Source organism: Cetorhinus maximus, chromosome 7 (assembly GCF_964194155.1).
Source record: "Cetorhinus maximus chromosome 7, sCetMax3.hap1.1, whole genome shotgun sequence".
NCBI classification, from domain to species: domain Eukaryota; kingdom Metazoa; phylum Chordata; class Chondrichthyes; order Lamniformes; family Cetorhinidae; genus Cetorhinus; species Cetorhinus maximus.
In genome coordinates this window covers 38,766,378-38,788,408 of record NC_135885.1, presented here as the reverse complement: position 1 = coordinate 38,788,408, position 22,031 = coordinate 38,766,378, and the positions used below count along the sequence as shown (strand labels likewise).

Genomic DNA, 22,031 nt, shown 5'->3' with positions numbered 1-22,031 from the left:
TCTTGAATGTGGCATGATCTAATGGAGTGGCTAAATGGACTACTACTGCCCGCTATTGGCAAGAATGATGGCTCTCTCTCCTCTTCCGCTACCCCTGATCTAAACATTGCAGAAGGTGCCCAATTACATCCCAGAACAGAAGTTGCAGAACAACATTTCTTGGGTTTCCTCTGAGAGTGGCCAATAATGTCCTGATAGAATTTTCACTCCAAGAAAGAAAGAATGTACATGAGTCTATACGCTTTTCCTAATGCCAAGCCTGGTGGTTGGGAATCTTGGGGCTAGGAACAGCATCAATTAGAACGGTGCTTTACATGGAAGTAACGTTTTTTTTTGCAGGCGATTTTGAGGATCGAGAGTGCAGCTGGGATTGGCTGCCTCAGAACTAACAGATGTTGCAGCAGGGACCTGAAGCAGGTGTCAGGCTCGCATATACAACCAGACAATTCCAACTTCGGATGTTGATAAAGGGCACTTCTTGTTTGTCTTTAACCAATAAGGCAAGCAATGCACTTCCAGACAAGACTGAGGGTATGCTTTCTGCTTGCCATTTTGGGGCTTAGGAGCCAGAGAAGTGGACACAAAGTGACCCAATTTCTATGCCCTTAGCTATTAAAACCCAAGCTTTCATTCACCTCTTAAATCTCCCATAGTGGTTGATGTCAGTTCCTCTTAAAATAAACCTTGTGATGTATATTTACTTGCATGTGCCAAGTATAAATCATTATTTAGGCCGTTTAAAAATAAAATCACTATTGATTAATAACAACGTGCTTTTATATGGCCTCTTTAAAGTTGGTGTTACAAATATGAAGTTTGTGGGGTTGCCCCAAAGTCTCTTTATTTAGGGTTAAGTGCAGGAATGCAGAAGATTTAGAATTCAGCCTGACAACAAGCCTGGGTGTCATGGGGACAGTGAGCCCAAGCTGTTTTACAGGAAAGAAGGTGCGAGATGTTCATACCATGCATCAACTCCATGAGTGTGGGTAGACAATGGGGTTAGCTACCAAGTTTCACAGGGGGGTGTTAGAAATGTCAGGCTTTATAAACGGTTATACTTGAAACCAACTATTTAATTCCAAGAAAGAATGGAGTTCGGGATCGAGAGGATAGCTAATTAGCATTTCTAAATGTATACAAGGCCCATGTGATTTACACTGCCATGGGGATGCGCTTTGAGAGGGGATGAGTCTGAGCATGTGCGCAAGAGGTGGGGTGAGAGGACGAGGGAGCTCGGATTCAAGAGGCCAAGTTTGAGAGGATTGGAACGAGGCTGGAAGATGTGCCTAGCTTTGGCTAGGAGGAAATTCCAGGGTAACGCCTACCATGAAAGTCTGTTTGGGGATTCAAAGTTATTTGGCTGGAAAAAAGGAAAAAGGAGGCAAGCCAATAGGAGTAGAGAATAGCTTTAGACTGGTTCTGGGAGAATAAAGCATCCATTTAATAGCAATAGTACTGAAGACTTGTGCTCCAGAACTTGCCACGCCCCTAGCCAAGCTGTTCCAGTAAAGCTACATCACTGGCATCTACAGTGGAAAATTGCCTAAGTATGTCCTGCATACAAAAAGTACGACAAATCCAACCTGGCCAATTACCCCCCAGCATTAGTCTGCTCTCTATCATCAGAAAAGTGGTGGAAGGGGTCATCAACAGTGCCATCAAGCGGCACTTGCTTTGCAATAACCTGCTCGCTGAACCTCAGTTTGGATTCTGCCAGGCCACGTGACCCCTGACCTCATTACAGTATTGGTTCAAACATGGACAAAAGAGCTGAATTCCAGAGACCAGGCGAAGATGACTGTCCTTGACATCAAGGCACATATGACCAGTATGGCATCAAGGTGCCCTAGCAAAACTGGAGTCAATGGGTATCGGGGGAAAACTCTGCTGGTTGGAGTCATACCTAGCACAAAGAAAGATGTTTGTGGTTTTTGGAGGTCAATCATCTCAGTTCCAGGACATCATTGCAGGAGTACTTCAGGGTACCATCTTTAGCTGCTTCATCAATGACCTTCCTGCCATCATAAGGTCAAAGTGGGACTGTTCGCTGATGATTGCACAATGTTCAGCACCATTCGTGACTCCTCAGATTCTGAAGCAGACCATGTCCAAATGCAGCAAGACCTGGGCATTATCCAGGCTTGGGCTGACAAGGGACAGGTAACATTCGCACCACAGGAATGCCAGGCAACAACCATTTCCAAAAGAGAGAATCTAACCATCGCCCCTTGACATTCAATGGCATTACCATTGCTAAATCCCCACTATCAACATCCTAGGGGTTACCATTGACCAGAACCTGAACTGAACTAGCCATATAAACATTGTTGCTACAAAGAGGCTAGAGGCTCAAGTCAGAGGCTAGGAGTCCTGCAGTGAGTAACTCACCTCCTAACTCCACGAAGCCTGCCCACAAGGCACAAGTCAGGAGTGTGATGGAATATTCTCCACTTGCCTGGATGAGTGCAGCTCCAACACTCAAGAAGCTTGACACCATTCAGGACAAAGCAGCCCACTTGATTGTTTGTGAATGGGGTGCCAATCACTCCCTCCACCACTGACACACAGTGACAGCAGTGTGTATCATCTTCAGGATGCACTGCAGGAACTCACCAAGCTTCCTTAGACAGCACCTTCCAAACACATGACTACTACCGTCTAGAAGGAGAATGGCAACAAATACATGGGAACACCACTGCAACCTGGAAGTTCCCCTCCAAGTCACTCAGCACCCTGACTTGGAAATATATTGGCGTTCATTCATTGTCGCTGGGTCAAAATCCTGGAACTCCCTCCCAAACCGCACTGTGGATGTACCTACACCACAGGGACTGCAGTAGTTCAAGAAGGCAGCTCAGCCACCACGTTCTCAAGGGCAATTAGGGATAGTTAATAAATGGAAACCTAGCCTGCAATGCCCCCATCCATAGAACCATAGAAAAGTTACAGCACAGAAGGAGGCCATTCGGCCCATCTTGTCCATGCCAGCCCGAGGACACCCAGGTGCCCTTTCTAATCCCACCTTCCTGCACCCAGCCCATAGCCCTGCAGCTTACAGTACTTAAGGTGCAGATCCATGTGCTTTTTAAAAGAGCTTAGAGTTTCTGCCTTTACCACCAACTTGGGCAGCGAATTCTAGACACCCACTATCCTCTGCATAAAAAAGCTCTTCCTCATGTCCCCGCTACACCTTCTGCCACTTATCTTGAATCTATGTCCCCTGGTTCTCGAATTCTCCACCAAGGGAAACAATTTTAACCTGTCCACTCTATCTATTCCTCTCATAATTTTGTACACCTCAATCAAGTCACCTCTCAGTCTTTGTTCTAAGGAAAATAACCCCAACCTATCCAATCTCTCCTCGTAGCTACACTTTTCTAACCCTGGCAACATTCTTGTAAACCTCCTCTGCACTCTCTATTACTATTACGTCCTTCCCGTAATGTGGTGACCAGAACTGCACACAATACTCCAGTTGTGGCCTCACAATGTTTTATACAATTCCAACATTATATCCTTACTTTTATATTCTTTACCTCTGCCAATGAAGGAGAGCATTCCATATGCCTTCTTTACAACCTTGTCTACTTGAACTGCTGCCTTCAACTGTACACCAAGATCTCTCACTTCATCTACCCCTCTTGGTATATTCCTATTTACTATGTAATCCCTGTAACTGTTTGACCTCCCTAAATGTTTGACCGTACACTTCTCTACGTTAAAATCCAACTGCCACTTTACTGCCCACTCCACCAACCCATCTATATCGTTTTGGAGATTATGGCTATCCTCTACACTATCCACTACTTGGCAATCCTTGTGTCATCTACAAATTTCCCAATTGTGCCCCCCATGTTCACGTCCAAATCGTTAATATATAACACAAACAGCGAGGGTCCCAACACTGAGCCCTGTGGAACACCACTTGAGATAACTTTCCATTCGCAAGGGCATACATCGACCATTACCCTTTGTTTCCTTTTACAAAGCCAACCTTTTATCCAGTTTGTCACATTACCCTGAATCCCATGGGCTTTTACTTTCCTGACCAATCTGCCATGTGGGACCTTGTCAAATGCCTTGCTAAAATCCATGTACACAACATCCACTGCACTACCTTCATCAACCCTTCTTGTCACTTCCTCAAAGAATTCAATCAAATTTGTGAGGCAAGACCTTCCTTTAACAAATCCATGCTGACCATCCCTGACTAGTCCATGCCTTTCCACATGACAGTTAATCCTATCTCTCAGGATTGATTCTACTAATTTGCTCGCCACCGACGTAAGACTAACTGGCCTATAATTGTTTGGCATTTCTTTTGATCCCTTTTTAAACAATGGAACTATGTTTGCATTTCTCCAGTCCTCCGGTACCTCCCCGTATCTAGTTATTCCATGAATAAATTAAAAAACATAATGGACGGAGTAAAGTATAACTGTGGATGGAGATTTTCAGTCATTTTAAAAGTTAAATAGAGGATCTTCTCTGTAGTTGCCAACTGAAAAGTATTTACACAATGTTGCTTATAGTTTGTTTATTACAATAAAAATCTTAAGACTTGAAATCTTGTTATGTGATCTTTTCAGTCAGTCATGAATTCAAAAAAAGTTATCAATCTCTATAGGGACCACAACATTGGTTTAAATGAATGCACTCCTAGCATGATCTGCACCTGCTAGGAGCAGCCCTAAGTTTTGGGTAAATCAGATGCCAGTGGAACTATCAGCATGGGCTACTTCAGAGCCCATTCTGACACACTGCACCTTCTGGATTTGAGCACAAGTGAGCACCCTGGAAATTGTGGTGCCACTGCAACCTTCAATAGCATTGAATATTACAGCGTTCATCACTACTGGGACAGATAGGTTGGGGCCAATGGCTTTCGTCTTCAATATTTAATTGGAGGGAATTTCTGCTCCTTGGATAAGGAGTGTGACCAGAGGCAACGGAGAGGTCAAGAGAGGTGGTGGTGAGATAGAGTCATCTGCGTACTCATGGCAGTTGACTTGTTTTAATATGCACTGAAAAAAGGATCGGCCCAAGGATAGATTCTTGGAGGACTCCCGAGGTAATGATGCAGAGACAGGAAGTGAAGCCATTGCAGGTGGTTCTCTGGATATTACTGGGTAGACAGGTATGGAACTAGGTGAGAACAGTCCCACTCAGCTGAACAATGTAGGAGCATGGTGTGTTTAGCCAGGTCAGAGACTGCAAACAGGTCGATAAGGATGAGGAGAGATAGCTCACCATTAACGTAAATATACAGGATAGATCTAGATCTGAAAACTTGTTTTGCCTCTGCTACCTGGATTTTGTAAATGAATCCCTACACTTAGCCAGGCTCCTGGATGCACTACCTAAAATGATGCATTGGATTAGAAATTCTCCCCTTGATAATTATTCAAGATTCGTAGGTCCCTCTCAATGTGCATTTAACCTATTTTATCTAATTGGGAGGAAAAAATGCAAGCAGATCCTATTGTTTTCCTGGCTGAATAAGCAGAATTTTTTTTTACTGCAAAGTCAGAACTTTGAGGAAATCTAGCAGATCAATAAAGTAAATGCATTTACAGCAGCGCTTATGGGACAGTGCTGTTTCCTTCCATTCCACCAAGCTTACTCCATGAAACCTGTCTGCTGCCCTACTCAGCAATCTCCAACCCCAACCATCGCCTTCAACCACCTAGATTGGGTCCCCACTGATACCCACACCTCAATTCCCCACAGTCTCTCCTCCCAACACAATGTCAATACTTCATGATAGACAGACTACCATAATCTCCAAACACTCCCCCTTGAGGTTCCCACCCTCCCAAACCCATCTCCACCAACCCACTGATCTCTCACTCCCCACTAAAATCTGCGGCAGCGATCTCACCCTTCCTGCTCCTCCACTATGTCTCCCTTCCTGCTCCTCCGTGTCCTTCTGCTGCAGGTTTACCCATGCGACAGGCAGCCACCCTATCGATCTGTCAGCTGAAAATCTAGAGCAAAAACTTAAAGCGGGGTCTCCTACAATTAAAAGCTGCAGGATATTTGGGAAACCTGTACTCGAGGTTTCCCACCCATATCTAGGGGGAGATGGTAGTGTAGTGGTAATGTTGCTGGACTAGTAATCCAGGTACCCATCCAGGCTAATGCTCTGGGGACAGGGGTTCAAAACCCAGCATGGCAGCTGGTGGAATTTGAATTCAGCTAAAAAATCTGGATGGAAAGCTAATCTTCGTAATGGTGACCACGAGACTATGATTGATTGTCATAAAAGTTTATCTGGTTCACTAATGTCCTTTAGGGAAGGAAATTCTTACATAGTCTGGTCTGGCACACATGTGACTCCAGATCCACAGCAATGTGGCAGACCCTGAACTGCCCTCTGAAATGGCTTAGTTCAAGGGCAATTAGGGATTGGTGATACCCACCTCCCCTGAAAGAATAAAAAAAGCTCCTTGGCTGTCCAGTCAGGACATACAACCTTGTGAATATCAGAGCCATATTTTCCTAGAAGTATACGGCTTCTTTATTCTTCGTACCAAAAATGTACTCTTACACTTATCTATATTGAAGCTTATTTGTCAATTATGCAAGTCTGCAAGTTTACCAATCATGTATTTTGTTAATCTATCTCTACAGGGTTCCGCAATTGCGAGTGCGCTCTTCCGCACATACACACGAAAGAGCGCACATCTCCCTGAGACCAAGTGCTGCCTCAGGGAGATCGCTGACAGTTGTATAAACATGAAAAATAGGAAAAAAAATCCTTTACATGTCCCCCTCATGTGACAATGTCACACGAGATGGGACATGTTAATAAATTTCATTAAAACCTTATTCAACTTTTTAAATCCCTACATGAAACTTCATCCCGCCGGTGGATGAGGTTTCATGTTTTTTCTATTCCCCGCCAGGGCTCCTGGCCTGACCGTCAACCTTAAGGTTGGACGGGCAGGTCCTTTAATTGTTTTAATGATATTGTCAATGGCCTCAATTGGCCATTGACAGGTTGGTGAGCCCGCAGCTGATTTTGCTGTGCCCCCGCCTTCCTGAAGATTTAAATGGGGCCGGATGACGTTGGGGGATCCCCCCGACGTCATCCCGCGTCTTTTTTGCGCATTGGTGGGCGGGCCCCGCCCCCTGCTCGCCGACAGCAAAATTCAGCCCACTGTCTCTTGCCAACACAAGATGGCTATGCAAGATGACCACTGATACCCATCTGCGCATGCACAGAAAACCAATGACGTCACTCCACTGCGCCCAACCCGCCAGTATCCCTCTTGCATGTGCAGCAACTCCTTAGAGGCACAGTAAAACTACATTATTCTATAAATACTGTGCACACATTTTGAAACTGGGGAAAGTTCATATACAGGAAAAGTATCACATTTAATGAAACAGATTACAATCTGGGATTTTTTTTCCAAGCAGTCTATTTAATCCACTTCTGTCTCACTGGGGTTAAAAATGTGACTATATGAATATATATTCAACCAATTAGTTAGGATTTTCTCTAGTGGATTTGGAACTGTTGTGTTAACTTTATGGAGCCATTAAGGATGGTTTAAGGACAGATAAAAGAACACCACCACCTAAAACAGAGCCGCAATGATTTGAGCAGCACCATCTTGGGGGTCAAAATGGGTCAAGGCATGGATTAAAATCCTGGCACTCCCACGGATCGAGAACCAGAGGACATCGTTTTAGTGCTTTGCAAAACAAATGCGAGGTGAGAAAAAACGTATTTACACAGCAAGTAGTTGGGGTTTGGAATGCACTGCCTGGAAGTGTGGTGGAGGCAGGTTCAATGGAGGCTTTCAGGAGGGTATTAGATGATTATTTAAATAGAAACAACATGCAGGGTTACAGGGAGAAGGCAGGAGATTGGCACTAAGCTAAAGTGCTGAGAGAGCCAGTGCAGACACGATGGGCCGAATGGCCTCCTTCTGCACCGTAACAATTCTGTGCTTCCCTAACAGCACTGTGGGCACACCTACACCACATGGTTTGCAGCGGTTCAAGGCAGCTTACCACCACCTTCTCAAGAGCAATTAGGGATGGGCAATAAATGCTAGCCTAGCGACACCCACATCCCATGAATGAATGAAAAAAAAATCTTTCGTCCTGGCCACTGCCTACTCTACAGCAAATTCGGCTTTTTGGATATCCAAACATAGAAGTTAGAAGAGGTTTTAATTCTTCTAACTTTTTCTGGGTAACTATTATAACCCCGGCGGAACCATCCGAAGTTTGCGATTTAAATCGCATTTTCTGATGGTTTCCAGTGCAGTGCAATGGCTCTGAGGAAGTTTGCACTTCTGGGCAATTGCCGTGCAAACCCTTGCCTGAAAACTTGCCAGAGGGATTCCCCAGCACATCTTTGGGGTAACCCCCGAATCCGACATTAGGGAACGCAGAAGTTACGGACCATTATATCAACTACATTACCCTCTGTAACTTCAACAAATTCAATATGGTTTGCTAGGTGTGATCTTCTCCTTTGGAATCTGAGCTGATTATTATAATTCTCAGTTTCCAGAAGTTTTTGTTTTACATCTTTGAGCAAGGATTCCAGTCGAATTTTCCAGTGAATTTTCAGCTCGGCTGGTGGGCGCGATCGGCGGGCCCAGGAGCAGTTGGAAAAACTAACCACCGACTGTGATCGGCCCCTGGCTGCGATTTCACCCTGGCTGGCCAATTAATGGCCAGAAGCATGAAACATGCGCTGAAAAACTGAAAAAGTGCTCCGGGGTGGGGTTGGGAGGAGGGCGGGTGATGACGTTTCCATGGGCACGGGTGAGTGCTGAGGGAAAGCTCCCTTAAGGCATAGAGCTGCCTCAGGGACCTGCAAACCCCAAAACCATGAAATAAAAGCTTTGAAAATCAGGAAAAAAAAGTCCAAGCATCACAATAAGGCATCTGAACATATAGATGATAAAAGTGCTGTCCATAGGTTATTATTTTTATTTAATTTAATTACAGAAACCTCATCCCACCCTTGGATGAGGTTTCGTGGAAAATGCAAAGTCTGCCTGGCCAATCCGCCTGTCTGCCAACTGTAAGGTTGGACAGACCACGAAAAATCAGAGACAATTGTGCTGTTAATGGGCTTAATTGCCCTCTCTACTGTTGGCGGGCACGCTTCCGACTTTTGCCCGTCAAGCGAAATATCGCGCAAGCTTGGGATGACGTCAGGATGCTTGCCCGACATCTTCTCACACAATTTTACACCTGATTGGGTAGGGTGCGCGCCTGCCCGTGGGACGTAAAATTCTGCCCATTATCTTTCCTACCACTGACATTAAGCTAATTGGTCTATAGTTCCCAGGCTACTTCCTTTAAATCAAGAGACAAGAGATTGGATGACTCCCATATTCTACTTACTTCTTTTTCAAAATACATATCAAGTAAATCCTTCCCAAACTGCCACACCAGTTTAGCTTCAATTGGAAGATTTGTAGTCTTCAACTTAATTTTTGGCTTTTTTGGATCAGGAGGCTGGTCAGTTTTCTTTTCATTATTGGACTGCAGATAGAAATCAAAAATAAATTAATTGTATTAAAATAAAAGTTATACATATATTACAAATTTTATGTTTTCTTTCTCCCATTTCGATCCACCCCCGCACCACACCTTCAAAGAAATCTTGCTAGGTAGCCTTTACTATTCACAACAGCTTAATATTTTATCCATCTAAAGTAACCTGCCATTAATTCACCTTACAGGTTTAGGTTATCATAATGGAAAGGTGGCTCCCCATAAAAGGTCACTTTTGACAAGGCTATACATGAGGACAGGAGTATAAACACGCAAGGTGATTAAAATTCAGTAAGAATAGGTGCGCAGAATATTACACAATTTGTTTCAAGGCTCTGAATGAGCATCAATAACAATAGCACTTAATACATGAGTTATATATTCCTAATTCAGTTCAGTCATTGGCTGTCCTTCGATTTGAGGGTGACGCCTACTCAGGGTTGCAAGTTGCAAGTGGGTCTTCCTGTGACAGATCTTTGGGCGCATGGCAGGGGTGGGGGGTGAGGGATGGCGACGGTGGGAGGTACCCTGAAAGATAGTGGGACCTGGAATGCAGATTTTGCTTCTTGATTCTTTCCTTCTCTGTCCTTGCCCTGCCTCATTATTAAGATGTTTGGTCTTAAAGTATGATGGACAAGCTGTCATCATTTTTAACAATTGGCAACAAGCTCCTCCCAGCCATTAATGTCAATGTTGCCATGCTTCAAGGGGAGCTTCAGAGCGTCTGTGTAACATTTTTTGTCCTTCCCTGGAACACTGGCCATTTGAAAGTTGAGAAAACAGGACCTGGCTGGGTGATGCTTTTCAGTCAGCTGGACAGTGTCCAGGTCATTGTAGTTGATTTTTCGGAAGTTTTGCCTGAATGTTTGTGGAGCTTGCATCAAGAAGGACACTAGCATTTGTTCGACAACCCTCCCATTGAATCTGGAATATGTGGCAGAGGCATTGCTGATGGAATTTCTCTAGCACTTATGTCGCTGACACACAGTCCAGATGTCCAGGTCTCGCTGCAGTCCAGGAGTGTGGTGACGGCACAAGCTCTGTACACCAGGACTTATGTTGACTTTGGAGGTCTGTGTCATCAAATACATGCTGTCGTAGTTTGTAGAAGACTGAATTGGTGCAGCTGATCAGGTGTTGGATCTCCTCGCCAATGGTGGCCTTTTAAGAGAAGTGGCTATCAAGGAACAGGAAGCGCTCAACATATTCCAGAGTCTCCCCATCATATATGAGGGGTAGAATACATGACTAATCAGGTTGATATGGGTTTCATTTTGGCAACATTCAAGGACAGACAGAGCCTCTTGTATACAGAATTGGAGCTAGAGAGTAGCTTGCAAATCTGGTGCACAGTGGTCAATGCCACTGCAGTCTTTGGTGGTCAGTTTAGTTTTGGCAACTGAGGTCAAAGAGTTTTCCATTTAGGCAGTATTTAATACTCATACCAGAGGGCATTTGATCTTTGAGCTGAATAGCCACCGTCAGCATGGGGCTGTCAAAGGCTTGCCTGACACCTATCTGGATTTTGAAGGGAACAATTTCAGGACTTCTACTTCAGAAAGTTGCAGTCATATCATGAAATAATTGCAGAATTGTGAAGAATTTTTTTGGACATCCAAATCTCTGGAGCATAGAGCCTCACGATTTACTGAGTCACATGCTTTGGTCAGGTCGATGAATGCAATGCCAAGTCCCTGGTTTTGTTCATCATTTATCTTGAATTTTTCTGGAAAAGTCGATGTCAGACCTTCCAGAAGAACCTCTAAATCCACACTGTCTCTGGGAGGATTTCCTCAGGCATAGGAAATAGGTGGTTCAGGACAATGTATGCCAGGATTTTCCCTGCAATGGCCAAGAGGGAAATACCTTGATAGCTCCCACAGCATGATATATCTTCTATCTTGAAGATAGTTACACTTGTCACATTCCTAAAGTCGGTGGGAGGTGGGGCTGGTAGAGGAGCGAAGGTTTCTTTTTTCCTTCCAAATCCATAGGATGAGTGCATGGAGTCATTATGAGCAAAAAGCCCACCAGTTTTGAAAATCTCAGTTGGAATACCATTGGGGTCACAAGCTGTGTTATTTTTAATTCGTTTAATTGCTTGTTGCAACCCTCCCATTGATGATGGCTCGTTTGTGGATTCTACCACAGGATAGTGGGGGATAGCCTAGATTTCAATTATTAGCAGCTCTGCTTCAAGTCATGAGTTTGTGGGTTTAAACTACACTTGAGCACAATGTAGGCTAACACTTCAGGGCAGTACTGTGAAAGTGCTACATTTGTGGCAGTGCCAGCTTTCAGTTAACATATATGTAGCCTATGGCCCTATTTTTAAGGGAACAAGGAATTATCCTGGCCAACATTCATCCCTCCAGAGTAATGGTCAATTATTTCAATTGTTCTTTGTGGGGCTTTGCTGTGCACAAAATAGATGTCACATTTGTTTACATAACTTGTCACACTTCAAAGAAGTAACTTGAATCATAGAATAGTTCAGCACAGAAACAGGCCATTTGCCCCACCAATTCCGTGCTGTCTTTTTCAAAGAGCAATCTAGTTGGTCCCACTTCACTGCTCTTTCCCCATATCCCTGCAATTCTTTTCCTGTTCAAGTATTAATCCTATTCCCATTTTAAGGTTATTATTGAATCTGTATCCACCACCGCATAAGACAGTGTGTTCCAAATCCTAACCGCTCATTGGCAAAAGAGCCAGAGGCCACATGAGGAAAAGGTCTTGCACAATTTAAAACTGTGCCCTCTGGTTATCTACCCTTCAGCCGCTGGAAACAAACAGTTTCTTTATCTTAGCCATTCATGATTTTAAACACCATTTTATTTCCTCTTAGCCTTCTCTGCTCTAATGAGAACAATCACAGCTCCAGTCTACCCATATAGCTGCAATCTCTCGTTTCTGGAGCCATTTTTGTAAATCTCCTCTGTAACCTTTCAAAGGCATTCATGCCCTTCCTAAACTGTGTAGAATTAGACAATATTCCAGCTGGGCCAAGCTAGCATTTTATATGGGCTTATCGCAGCTTCCTGTCTTTTGCTGTCTATGCCTCCATTTACAAAACCCAGGTTCCCATATCAATCTGTTTATTAACCTGTCCTGCAACCGCAAAAAATTGTGCACAAAACCTCAGGTCCCTCTTCTTGCACTCACTTAAAATTGCACTATTTAGCATGTATTGAATCTCCCTATTCTTCCTACAAAAATGCATCACCTCACTTGTCTGCATTGCATTTCATCTGTCACGTCTGCCCTTACTACCAGTCTGTCTTTGGCTCTTGAAGTCTATTATTATCCTCCTCACTGTTTACTACCCTTTCAAGCTTCATGCGATTTTCAAGTTTCAAAATTGTGCCATGTTCCTGCAAGTCCAAGTCGTTAGTGTACATCAGAAACAGAGGTCCTGGTACTGAGCCTTGGGAACTCCACCATATACCTCCCTCCAGTTCAAAAAAAAAAGCCAGCCATTCACTACAACCTTGTGTAAGGGATAGGAAACAATTTTGTATCCATGCTGCTGCTCCCCCTTTTACCCCATAGCCTTTAACTTTGCTAACAAATCCAATCATGGCACTTTATTAAAATGCCTTATGAAAATTCATATACACAATATCAACTGTGCTACCTTCATTCATCCTTCCTGTATCTCAAAAAATTCAGAGAAGTTAGTCAAACACAACCTGTGTTAACAAATTCAAATTCACGCTGGCACTCCTTCATTCATCCATACTTGAAATTGGTTCAAAAAAAGTGGCAGTTGGAGACAAGGGTGTAACATTTGTAATTCTCCAGTCCTCTAGCACCACCCTGTATCTCACTTGTTTGTCCTTCAAGGCAAAGATGACCATGTTCCTCATCTGCCTGGTAGGTTTCCAGTGATATGTAGGTAACTGCTAAGGCTGATCTGTGCCCGGAAGGTTCTGCTGCAAGTTAGGACAGGATAGCTCAGATGATAGAGAGTTTTGGACAAGTTGCTGGCTCAGGATTTTCTCACCTTGCGTTTTATTGCTGCTTCTCATATGCACTTGCTTTCGAAGGGGACTGCAACATATTTCTATTTGTTGCACCAGGAGCGACAATCTTGGGCAAGCTTCTTCCAGGACTTGAAACAGATACAAAAACTCTTAAGTGAAGCCATGAGAGTGCACCTCAGACTCAAAGCTCTCCATAGAAGATTCACTTTGGTAAGCAAGTGTCAGTCATTCTGCTTAAATGACCATCCCAATTCAGTTGTGGCCATCTTAATATGGCGTGGGTACTTGGCATGCCAGCTTGGGTGCGCACTTCAGTGTTTAGCATTTTGTCTTGCCATTTGATCTTCAGAAGTTTCCGAAGGCAGCTCAAGTAAAAGTTGTTGAGCTTCGCGGCATGGCGTACATAATCCAAGTCTCACATGCACAGAGCAGAGTAGGCAGGACTATTGCTCTATAGACTGTCAATTTGCTGAGCAGACTTACCCCTCTTCCTTACCAGGCTGATGCTCCGAGTCTGCCAAAGGCTACACTTGCTTTGACAATTCTTACATGTGTCTTGTCAATACAGACAGATCGAGAGTGTGTGTGCTGCTGCTAGATAAGTAAACTTAGCCACTTTTGATAGGTTCTGGTCTTGGATTGAAATCTTGGGTTTGAGACAGGACTTTCCTGGAGCAACCTGGTACATTTCTTTGTGATCATAAGGCCAAAGTTGTTGTATGCATTGGAGAACAAGTTCATGCATGTCCAGATCTGCAGCTATAGTGCACAGGGAATTGTGAAGTATGTCCTTGGTTTTTGCCTGGAGTGGTTTCATTTGAGCAGATTGCTAACCATGTGGTATCTGATTCCAATACTAGGATCATGGAAGAACATTGAGAAAAACATGAAAAGGGTTGATGCTAGCACACAGCCCTGTTTAATTCCATTAGTAACTGGGAATGGGTCAGACGATCATCCGTCATCAGCATGCACTCAAACATACCATCTTGCCCTGAGAAATTCACCACAAATGGTTCAACAGTTCCATTACCTTTGAAAGTCCCTTACGGCTGACCGTGTCAAAGGTCTCGGTCAGGCCAGGTGGTGAAGTCCATGATCTGACCTTGGCATTTCTCCTGGGGTTGTCCAACTGCATATGTGGTTCCTCGAACTTTTCCGAAACTGCACTGACTCTCTGGTGGCAGTGCAACGTCTTGACCAGTATCTAAGTGGTTCAGAAGAATTCTGACAAAGATTCTACTGACAATGGAGAAAAGTGAAATTCCTCTATGATTATCGTAAGATTGGCATGTTACTTTCTGCTTGTACAGGTGGACGATGGAGGCATCTTCGTAAACTTGCGGATGGTTCCATGCTCCCACATAGGCTGAAAGAGTTCAGTGAGCTTCTTGACCAGGCATTGATCTCCAGCCACGTACATCTCAGCTGGGATAGCATCAGCTCGAGTTTGATTGCATTCATCTTTTCAGCGTGGGAGAGTCATCGGAGAGCAGTTAATGGCAACCTGTTGATTGCTTCCTCATTGATGGAAATATGTGGTTAAAGTGCTCTGCTCATCTTTCTGGAATTTGGGCTTTTGTGAGAGGATTGCTGTCCAATCAGCACCCATAGGCAGATTTCAGAACATTGCAGAATCTCTTAGTGGTTTGTATATGACTAAGGTCATCTGCTTTCTCATTCAGCCAAGTGTCTTGCATCTCCTAGTTTGCATTGAATATTTTGGTAGGCATCATGCTTGGATAGTGATGATCTGTCATTTAGGTAAAACCCTGTAGAGATAATGTTTTCCAGTAGTTCCTGGGTTACCTCATTATTTTCACTGAATCAATATGAATGTTTGGATAGAAGTAGGACCAAGGGCCTCTAAAGCAGCGAGTACACTAGAACCATAGAAAAGTTACAGCACAGAAAGAAGCCATTCAGTCTATCATGTCTGTGCCAGCCAGAAGACAACGAAAAAGAAACTAGCTGCTCATTTTAATCCCACTTTCTAGTACCTGGTCCATAGCCTTGCAGGTTCCAATGCTTCAGATGCAGATCCAAGTACCTTTTAAATGAGTTGAGCATTTCAGCCTCAACCACTGATTTAGGCTAAATGTCATCCAGACATCCTTAAAGCAGGGAGTGTCCATTTTTGCTGTGCACAAACAACTCTCGAGTTTATTGGAGAGATACCACCATGACCGTCTGTTTGAGCCTCAAACATCAGAGACGCTTCTGGACCTTCATGCCCTGAGGCCAGGGGATAGATCTTGATGTTTAACTTTGAAATAAGACAGCAGTCAGTACCACATTTGGCTTTCATTACACACAGATCCTGCCTTTCCCTCTGCCTGGTGAAGAGAATCAGTTAGATGTCAATACACAGAACAGGGTGCATCCAAGATGGTATTGGTGATAAAGAGTTCATGATCAGCACATCTTCAGCAAAAGAAGACCATTGCCGTTTACCAACCCTGATTTACTGATTACCTCTTTGCACACCTGGTGATCTGCACCAACTCTGCTTTCACTGCCATTTTAATGCAAGAGCCTTTGAATATTTTTAAGGCAAAACTATATAGATTCTTGATTAACAAGGGGGTTTGGCTTGTCTGACATTGGCACTGTAGCAATCAAGAAGTGGAGGTCATCATAGAATTTATGCTCCACTTATCAGGATTGGTCATGGTAGTGATACACACGGATGAGAACCTGCCTGTTGCTGTGCAGGGAGAGTTTAAGCACCAGACAATCATTAACACCCTGGAGAAGGCAAGTCAACTTACTGAGATAGTTCATGACACCGTTCTTCTTTTCAATGGCCACTCAAAGAATGTGTAACCTGCATTTATTTCCTTGAGCTGACCCTCCTCTGGTAGGAAAGTCTCGCTGCCCTCAGCAAGACTTGCGACATTGTACCTAGCCACCTCTCTATCGAGAACAGCAGTTCTTCTAAGGTCTAAGGCTCAATGGTCTTGAAAGTGAGTCAACACCATGTTGTGGAATGAGTAGAGCTCAACAGGACAAAACATCCTGGTCACCCACTGCATCAGGATTCATCTCCAGCTGTCTATACTTGTCTTGCCACTGGACCAAGGTAGGTCAAGACAAGAGAGTGAAGCTGGCAATGTGCAACTCGCCCTCACTATAATCCAATTCACAAGCAAATTATGTTCATCATCTTTCTATCGTCTGTCATCCATCATCTATGTCACAAGTCTTGTGGTGATGGGCAAGCAATGTAGCAGCAGGTGTGGCTTCACTGGGAGCTGTAGCCGTGAACCTGAATACAGGCAGCTCAGGTCATAAGGTCGGCTTTCACTGGAAGGAAGCAGAAGAAATGGAACTTGGTGACCCTGAGCAATTGAGCAGCCCTTTTCAGGACAACACTGCTCACCTCCCTAGTATGAGGAAGAGGGCTAGAAAAAGTGCCCTGAACATCAGCTGCTTCACCTCCCTGGCCAGCAGGCTGCAGCTAGCAGGGAGCCCATCAAAGCAGCCGTAAGTCAATCTCAAATAAGAAAGTAAAGGTGACATTGGTCACCATTGGCACATGAACCATGTGCACCTTCATGGACGATGCCACAGCTGACAGACCTGAGAGGCCTCTATCATGGAGGACTGGAAGGCAGGCCAGCATCTGTGCAATCTCCACCCTTATTTCCTTTAGCAACCTAGGATGCAACGTCAAGTGGATAAAGTCATCCAATCCTAACAACTCCCAATTCTAGTCCTTCCTCTTTGTTTTACTAATCCAGTTTCCCAGCAATCTCCTTGTCTACCATAGCATTGGAAAGTTACCTTCCTTGGTAAACATCAATGTCAAGTACCTCAGCGAGGCCTTTATCAATACATTGCTATTTTGGTCCGTAATCACCCCCACCGCTCTACTGAAAACTGTTTCACTGCTAATATGCCTATAAGACTTCAGGATTCCATTTTCTATTAGCCCACAGGCTAAGAAAAGCAGTGACATACATGCCAAGTAATTTCTTAGTACATACAAAATAGGAGGAGTAGTCCACTCGGCCCCTTGAGCCTGCACTGCCATTCAATAAGGTCATGGCTGATCTGAATGCAACCTCAACCCCACATTCCTGCCTACCCCTGATAACCTTTCATCCCCTTGTTAATCAAGAATCTATCTAGCTCTGCCTTAAAAATATTCAAAGACTCTGCTTTCACCACCTTTTGAGGAAGAGGGAGTTCCAAAGACACTCAATCCTCAGAAAAAAATTCTCCTCATCTGTCTTAAATGAGCGACCCCTTATTTTTAAATAGTGACCCCTAGTTCTATATTCTCCCACAAGAGGAAACATCTTCTCCATATCCACCCTGTCAAAGCCCCTCAGGATCTTAAAAGGTTTGAATTAAGTCACCTCTTACTCTAAATTCCAGAGGATACAACCTGTCCAGCCTTTCCTCATAAGGCAACCCGCCCATTCCTGGTAATAGCTTAGTGAACCTTCTCTGAACTGCTTCTAACACATTTAGATCTTTCTTTAAATAAGGAGACCAGTGCTGTACACAGTACCCCGGATGTGGTCTCACCAACGTCCTGTATAATTGAAGCATAACCTCCCTACTTTTGTAATCAACTCCCCTCACAATAAATGATAACATTCTATTAGCTTTCCTAATTACCTGCTGTACCTGCATACTAACCTTTTGTGATTCATGCACTCGGACATCCAGATCCCTCTGAATCGGAGGTCTGCAATCTCTTACCATTTAGATAACAAGCTTCTTTTTTATTCTTCCTGCCAAAATGAACGCTTTCACATTTGCCCACATTTCCTCCATTTGCCAGGTCTTTGCCCACTTACTTAACTAATGTCACTTTGTAGTCCTCTTCACAATTTACTTTCCTACCTATCTTTGTGTCATCAGCAACCATTCCTTCAGCCCCTTCATCCAAGTCATTTATTTAAAAATTGTAAAAACTGGCCAGAAAAAGAGATGATAAAATAATTAGATTATGATAGAGCTTTGTAATACAATGTCTAGACTATACTTGGGAGCAGTGTGTTTAATTCTCATCATCACAAAAGAACAAGAACGATCTCAAATGTAGAGAAAACAACCTGTGATGTCAGATCAGAAGTCCTGCAGCTAGAGAGGTGGTCAAGGGAAAATCTCAAAGGCATAAAGTACTAAATACTATTTGAACTGTTACAATGATAGGAATACAATTGTATTCTGTAATGAAGCCGATAAAAAAAAGGAGTATAATATGGGTCACTTACCTTGCAGTTCATTTCAGCATTTTCAGATTTATTTTCATCGTGCTCCATTTCAGGGGAAGAGGGAGATTGTGGAGATTCTTGACCATCTAATTGTACTTGCGGCTGAACTTCACTCTCATCACTGTCTGTTTGAGTCTTGCTCTGAAATGAAGTGAAACACAGAAAAGGTGCTGACTGATCTAGGACAAACTATATTAATTGCTAACAAGAATTTTAACTTCTCTTTAAGAATGAAGTGTAAAGAATATGGGGTGGAATTTTCCATGCCTGCTGGCATTGGGAGTGAGCAGACAATATGGCGTGAAGACCAAAAGTCAGTTTCACGACATTGTGAAGCTAGTTTGCACTTGTCTGCTTCGCCCGTCAATGGCGAACTGCGTTTCCCACCGCCGCAAATTGGGAACTTCATTGTAATACAACTACATATCATTATAAGCCTAGCTCGCCGGAATCACCACCCACCCACCCCCCAACCAAGTTGGATCTTCCAAGCATGTCGGCGTGATTGCACACTGACGTGTTTCACAACAGCATTTATAAGACGCGCACTTGATGAGCTGCACTTGAGGGGTACTCTGAGGTTAGTGTTGTGAAGCGCTCGCGAGAGTCACCTGTTGGACCTCAAGGTTAAGGTGCCGTACATTCAGGAGACAGCACAGGCAAGTCACGTTTTCCCAGCTGGCTGACAGTGTGGTGCCAGGACAAGGGCTGCACTGTGGTTGAGGTGAGTTGGGGTGGGGCGTTTTAGTGGACTGCAAAACAATTCGACAACTGGACATGTTGTACAATCTCCTTGCAAAAGCTGGCCATGGAGCAGTCACTGGTGGAGGTGCTCACAGCCCTTTGCAATGTCATCACTCAGGTTTGGTCCAGTCATGGTTCAAGCCAACAGTGCAGCTTCGCAATGCGGGTTAGGAGAATGCCTGCACCTGAGCCGAGAGCACAGCATGCTGTCCAGTAGCAAAGCTGCTGCCAGTCAGGTGGAGTGGAGCGGAGGAGGGTGGGGTTTTGGGCAGCCATGCAGCACACTACATTCTGACCATCCAAGTGGTGGCCAGCACTCTGGGATGCGTTAAGGGGTCTTCACACTTAAACAAGAGAGGTTCTTAGTACTACCAAAAGTAACTCGCGCATCTCTCTTCCATCCTGCAGGAGTACAACACCAGGAACTTGGTGACCAAGCTGTAAGCATCAAGAGAGAGGAGACGAAGGAGAAGAGAGTGACGTAGGCGCCTGGCTGGGCAGAGGGAGGAGCAGCACCATCAAGAAGAAGGGGCAGTTGGGGCTCCCGCAAACGCCACTGAAGAGCCACAGCAAGCCATCACTGGTCAGTGCCTAGCTAGACCCAGGGTCTATAGACAGCACTTGTCATTCCTGCAGATGACTGAGAACCAATGTTGCCAAAGAATAGGCATGTCCAGGCATGGCATGGGACACAGAGGGTAACCACGTCCAGTGGTCGTGAAAATGACCACGGCACTCAATTTTTATGCCAGTGGCTTCTTTCACGGCTCCATGGGTGACCTATGTGGGATATCACAAGCCTCCAAACATAAATGCATCCATAAGGTCACGCACGGCATCTTCATGCATTTTGCCCAGGATCAGGTAAGCCAGGATGCAAGAGTGCTGTGATTTTTCCAGATCTTGGGTTTTTCACAGGTGTAAGGTGCCATTGACTGGACTCATGTTGCACTCAGATCTCAATGGCAACAAGAGGTCAACTACAAGATCTTCCACTCACTGAATATTCAGTTGGTGTGCAACCACCAGAAATGCATCTGCAGCCTGTAAGTCTGCGCATGGTTCCCAGGGAGTGCCCATGACTCCTACATTCTCAGTACGTCTCAGGTCCTTGACGTCTTCCAGGGCCTACAGAGGCTGCAGGGGTAGCTCCTCGGGGGCAAGGGCTACCCGCAGAGGACGTAGCTGATGACACCCGTGCGGCAGTCTCAGAATGCAGAGAGAAGGTACGAGGTTCATGCTGCAACTTAGTGGAGCAAACCATTGGAATGTTGAAAATGAGGTTCTGGTGCCTGGACCAGTCTGGTGGAGCCGTACAATACAGTCCACAGAGGGTGCCACTCATAGTTTTCACCTGCTGTGCCCTTCTCAACCTGGCACTGCAGCGAGGGGGGAAGCTGGCTGAGGAGATGGAGGAGCTGACGTCTCCTCTGATGAGAAGGATGTTGACGGGGGAGGGTGAGAGGTCCTCGAAGGTTAGGATGATGGCAATGAGGCCATCGCACTGGCCAGACGAGGCATGCATGCTCAGGTGGCCCACATAGCTGCTAGATTTGTGGAGGATGACGACAACATGCTGTGAGGAGACACCATTGATCCTCACATTGCATCTGTGAACGTTTGACTCCTATCTGACTGATGGCAGCGCACATACCCTCTGTGATAAGGCTCCTGTCATGGAGACATGGCAGATGCCCATAGTCCCTACATTCAGGAGGATGACGACGACATGCAGTGGGGACACTCCACAGATCGTCACATAGCTTATATGAATGTCTGACTCCTTGTCTGGTTGTTAGCACCTAACCTGCACCCTGTGAACAGGTCAGATCATGGAGGTACACTGGAGAAACATTAATGAGTCCTGATCCTATGGCATCGTTTGGGAGCTGAACCCTTCAGGACCACACACAGATGCTGATGAGATGGGGGTGCTATCCACATGTCAAAAGATGCTGGGAGCACACAGAGAATGACAGAACTCTGTGCTGCTGGCCCAGGACATTCTGGCAGCCAAAAGCCCCATCGAGGTGCAGGCATGACTGATGTGACCAGTGACAGTGAAGGTGCATCAGTATGCTGGGAAGGCTGCACAAAGCACAGGGGAGAGGCCCTGGACTGAGACAACTGCCATTATCTTGTGTGGTGACCAAGGTTTCACATCTGAATGACACAAAACACTGCACATCAGAACAAGGAGCCATAGGCAAGGAGACATTCTTGGGAGTTTATTTACAGTAGTGAGCATTAAGTACAAGTGATTAACACCCTTGCCCAGGATGTACAACTACATCTTCTTAACCGCGGCTACGTTCGCGGCCGGGTGTCCCTGGAGAGGGAGCATGCGGTGTTTGCCGGCACTCTCGAGGCCTTCCGTGCCCGGTGGGCGCTGCGGGGACTGGGGTGTTTTGTTGACCCCTTTAATCACATTTTGGTTTAATGTTTGTAAGTTTCCTTTAAACTTTGTCCTTGGTTTTACAGCTGACCTGAATTAGGGGCTGTGCTTGATTTATCCCTTGTTATTGTTAATTTAGTTAAT

The 22,031-nt window shown here is 44.8% G+C and overlaps 1 protein-coding gene across 1 annotated transcript in view; it reads right to left on the bottom strand.

Moving 5' to 3' along the window:
• LOC144682734 (heat shock protein 105 kDa-like) overlaps positions 1–22,031 on the bottom strand; it is a 104,413-nt gene that overhangs the window by 29,858 nt on the left and 52,524 nt on the right. The window contains exons 12-13 of the mRNA XM_078545372.1: positions 18,749–18,889; positions 9,379–9,519 (exon numbers count right to left, since the gene is read on the bottom strand). Of these exons, the coding sequence (XP_078401498.1) occupies positions 9,379–9,519; positions 18,749–18,889 (282 nt within the window). The remainder of the gene's footprint in view (positions 1–9,378; positions 9,520–18,748; positions 18,890–22,031) is intronic.